Raw genomic sequence first — 4,617 nt, 5'->3', positions numbered from 1 at the left:
ACAGACCTGGAGAAGGACCTCTTGAGAGCAGCCCTGTGGAGAAAGTCTTGGGGGTCCTGCTGGATGAGAAGCTGGACATGAGTCAGCTGTGTGCGCCTGCAGCCCAGAAGGCCAGTTGTGTTCTGGGCTGCATTAAGAAAGGGAGCCAGCAGGGAGAGGGAGGTGATTGTCCCCTTCTACTCAGCTCTTGTGGGGCCCCATCTGCAGCTCTGTGTCCAGGCCTGGGGCCCACAGCACAGGAAGGACATGGAGCTCTGGGGGTGGGTTCAGAGGAGGGCCACTAACATGATCAGGGGGCTGGAGCAGCTCTGCTAGGAAGAAAGGCTGAGGGAACTGGGCTTGTTAAGCTTGGGGAAGAGAAGGCTGCAGGAAGACCTCATTGTGGCCTTTCAGTACTTGAAAGGAGCTTACAAAGAGGAGGGAGGACAGCTGTTTATGATGGTGGATAGTGACAGAACAAGGGGGAATGGTTTTAAACTGAGACTGGGGAGGTTTATGTTAGATACTAAAAGTAAGTTTTTCACTGAGAGGGTGATGACCCTATATTCTATGATAACATAGTCATGTTGAGGAAAAGACTGTGAATCATTTGTTGAGACAGATGAGAAGACGATCCCTGCTGAAATTTGTCCATGACATCATTTTCCTCACTGCATCCTTGAGCTCCTGGTTCCGCATGCTGTAGATGAGGGGGTTTAGTGTTGGAGGCACCACTGAGTACAGAAATGAAACCACCAGGTCCAGGGATGGGGAAGAGATGGATGGGGGCTTCATGTAGGCCAGAAAGTCAGTGCTGACAAAGAGGGAGACCACAGTGAGGTGAGGGAGGCATGTGGAGAAGGCTTTGTGTCGTCCCTGCTCAGAGGGCATCCTCAGCACAACCCTGAACATCTGCACATAGGACACAACAATGAATATAAAACATCCAAGTATGGCAAGAACACTAACCTCAATAAATACAGTTTCCCTGTAGTAATCTGATGCTGAGCAGGAGAGCTGGAGGATCTGGGGGATTTCACAGAAGAACTGATCCACAGCATTGCCATGGCACAGTGGCTGAGAAAATGTATTGGCAGTGTGCAACAGAGCAAAGAGAGCCCCAGTGGCCCAGGCAGCTGCTGCCATGGTGGCACAAGCTCTGCTGTCCATCAAGGTCCCGTAGTGCAGGGGCTTGCAGATGGCAACGTAGCGGTCATAGGACATGATGGTGAGGATGCAATACTCTGCTGAGAACAAAAACAAAAAGAAAAAGACCTGTGCAGCACATCCTTCATAGGAGATGTGCCTGGTGTCCCAGAGGGCATTGGCCATGGCTTTGGGGAGAGTGGTGGAGATGCAGCCCAGGTCGAGGAGGGCGAGGTTGAGGAGGAAGAAGTACATGGGGGTGTGCAGGCGGTGGTGGCAGGCTACGGCTGTGCTGATGAGGCCGTTGCCCAGGAGGGCAGCCAGGTAGATGCCCAGCAAGAGCCAGAAGTGCAGGAGCTGCAGCTGCCGCGTGTCTGCCAACGCCAGGAGGAGGAACTGGCTGATGGAGCTGCTGTTGGGCATCTGCTGCCTGTGAGCACAGTCACCTGTCTGAGGAGGGAAAACCAGGAAAATGTTATTTCATTCCTCCCCAGGCAAACCCTACTCTGTGTCTTCTGAAACCTCCCAGAGTGCCTCCCTCCCTTCTGCCAGATCTTTTCTGCTACATGCCTTGAGCTCTGGTTGCTGTTGGCTGATGTTTCCACGCTGCACAAGGAGCTCTGTTGCAGGCTGTGGATGAGTCAGGCTTGCTCGGCAGCAATAAAGCAATCGAAATACAGAGTGATCTCAGATTCAAAACCTGAGATATCAAGGAGCTTCCCACAACTTTCTCCAAACTGGTCAGCAGTGCTCTGTGGATATTGTTCTATTTTTTCTAGTTGCCCCAGCACTCATGAGGAATGTTTTTAAGGTAGAAATCCTCTTGATCACTTTGAGACACTTTAAATGAATCTTTTTAGATCAGGGAGGCAAAGGCCATACCCCTCACTTCCAAGTGATCAGTGCCATATCTGTGTTTGTACCACTGGAGGATGGTCACACTCAGGAGTTACCCTGACAAGACTCTGGGTGCTGGTAAGAGCAGAGCAATCCCAGTTAGATGGGCAGAACTCAAAGTCTCTTGATTTGCTCACTGTTCCAGAGGAGGATCTCAGCTCTCTCTACCTCATCAGGGACACTGCCATCCAGCAACATTTCCTTGGCCTTAACACCCAGGCATCGTCTCCATGGTACTGCTGGATAACACAGAACCGCCATGGCAGAGCTGCACCCTTGTCTAGGTTTGACTGCAGCCCAGGAGGAGCCACAGGAGCAGAGTCAAAAGCCAAAAGCATGGGGTGTCTTAGAAAGAGTCATCTCATTCCTAGCCCTAAAGACAGTGTTTATCAGAGGGTGTCTAAGCTCCACTTGAATCCCCATCCCACACCTTGCTGAGTCCTAATGAAACTCTTAATCAAGTTCTCATGACACTAGGAACGGATGCCCAGGGTGACAGTGAAAATTGACAAAAGAGTTGCTGCAGGGAAGGTATCTGCACTGCAGGGATGGCAGTGAGGTGACCATTTCCCCCACCCAGGCTTTGCAGTCAGCACTCTCCTCTCCCTGCCTGCCCCTATCTCTGCTGCTTGCAGCTGTCGCTGCCTGCAGCTGCTTCTCGGCCCCCACATCCCTTCCCTGGATGCTCACAGAGCACATCCCAGCCACTTTCTGCTCAGCTCTGCCCTACAGTCCCCTACTGGCCCAGGGCCATCTTGGTGTGAGCTGGTGCCCAGGGCCAGGTCACGCAGACCCTGGTGACACTAGACATACAGCAATGGTGATTTGTATGCATGGAGAAGCAATAAAGAAATTTTGCTGTGTGTCCTGGTAACCCTCGTTAAATGTGATGACACAGGATGCTTAGTCTCTTCTCTGAAATCACCACCTCTGTTTCTATTCCCACAACGGCAAGTGAAAAGAGAAAGCGTAGGCTTATTATTCTTCCTCTTGCAAAGCACCCTTAGAAAAACCCGGTGCAGTACAGCTGTGATCCCCCTGCTCAGTCAGCAGCTGTGGCAGCAGAAGGCCTCTGCCCTGCCCTGTCGGGGGGCTCCTTCCCCCCACACATCTCCCCGCAGCGCCCTGGGCAGCTCCCCGGGCAGGCTGAGTGCTGAGCCTGGCAGGCAGCACAGTCCCTGCCCCGGCACACAGCCCCTGGGGCACAGCAGGGACCTGCTCTGCAGGACAGCCCTGGGCACCGGGCTGCAGCCCTGGCTGCACAGCCTGCAGCTGTCCTGGGACACGCAGCCCTCAGGGCTGTGCTCTGATGCTGCAGCACAGAAGCCTTCAGCTGGAGCAGGTCTTCTTCCATGATAAGGAAACAGAATGTATGCTGCCTGACCTGCACTGGGATGCCCCAGACTTAGTGATCCTTGTAGTAAAATCACTCTGTTGCATGCTGTGAGGGACTTACCTTGTCAAGGGCTGTGAGCAATGCTCCTCCAGTGAGCTCACAGTCTGCTAGCATGCCACACTGCCTGTATGCTCTCTTCCTTCTTCTCTGTGTCACTTGCAGATCATGCCCCCAGCCCTGCTTGGTGCTGCACAGGAGCTGATCTTTTTTCACAGCTGTCTCTCTGCAGCACTGCCCACTTGCAGGAGCTCCTTGTGTACCAGGAGCCCAGAACAGCAGCAGAGGATATCATGTCTATCCACCCTACTGATCTCCCCTGAGATGTCCCTGGGTCCCAAGGCCAACAGATCCTGAAAGGCAACAGCATCATGATTATAGTATGAAATATACTGAATTTACCACCAAATGTGCAGTGGACAGTGACTAATTCCAGACACATGACTGGACATATCTAGTCCTACCAGAAAGTGTTTGCTGTAACAAAAAGGACACACAGAGAATGACAGGGAGGGGTGGACTTCCCCCGGGCAGGACAGTGACCCAGCTGAGGCAGTGCCCGCATCTCATCCCTAGATGGTAACTCTGTGACTGAAATGGAATCCTACTCCACACAGACCCACCGGAGTTTCAGGGATTCCTCTGGTTCAGTTCAGAAGTGCACGAGGAGTTGCCTGCATGTGAGCTCCTGCTCTGAGTCCTTGGTCCTTCAGCAGGGAGTCAGTTGCTCACACACAGACACTCAGTGATGACCAAGGTGCCTGGGGTGCTGCTGAATGTGTGCCAGTACTTGTGAAGTGTGTGGGAATCCCTGAGATAGACACCTCCTTCCTGAGCATCAGCTCAAACAGGGGATAGAGCTATTCCTGGTCATCCTAAATAACAACAGACCTCTGCACTTAGGACACACAAGTATGTCTTTTTCACCCGTCTCCATGGCTCATGCAGAATTGTGCAGCTGACTAAATGGCTGAGCTCACAGAAGAAGAGCCAGATTTTTTCCTCTTCTCCACCTGCTGCATATTCTGGAGCTGAAGGCTCTATAGAGCTTAGACACATCTTTAATTCTTCAACTGATGAAACCTCAGTTTTCTAGGGGCTCTGATGTGACTGACATCAGAAGCAGCCTAGTGTCTGGCCAGTTCCCTGGGCTGTCCAGCACACTCACATGCAGCTGCAAATGCTGCACAGGGCCTTTCGGA

At 52.4% G+C, this 4,617-nt stretch overlaps 1 protein-coding gene across 1 annotated transcript; it reads right to left on the bottom strand.

The window, feature by feature from the left end:
- Positions 1 to 585: 585 nt before the first annotated feature.
- On the bottom strand, positions 586 to 1,548 carry LOC125686116 (olfactory receptor 14J1-like). Its single transcript, XM_048929771.1, has one exon. It carries the CDS (start codon positions 1,546 to 1,548, stop codon positions 586 to 588), a length of 963 nt encoding a protein of 320 aa, XP_048785728.1.
- Positions 1,549 to 4,617: the final 3,069 nt, after the last annotated feature.

Source organism: Lagopus muta, chromosome 32, assembly GCF_023343835.1.
Source record: "Lagopus muta isolate bLagMut1 chromosome 32, bLagMut1 primary, whole genome shotgun sequence".
Lineage (NCBI taxonomy): Eukaryota > Metazoa > Chordata > Aves > Galliformes > Phasianidae > Lagopus > Lagopus muta.
This window is presented reverse-complemented; position numbering and strand designations above follow the sequence as displayed.

Bases quoted from the DNA above. Each gene is read 5' to 3' on its own strand.
- LOC125686116 (XM_048929771.1), bottom strand. From the start codon at position 1,548: ATGCCCAACAGCAGCTCCATCAGCCAGTTCCTCCTCCTGGCGTTGGCA.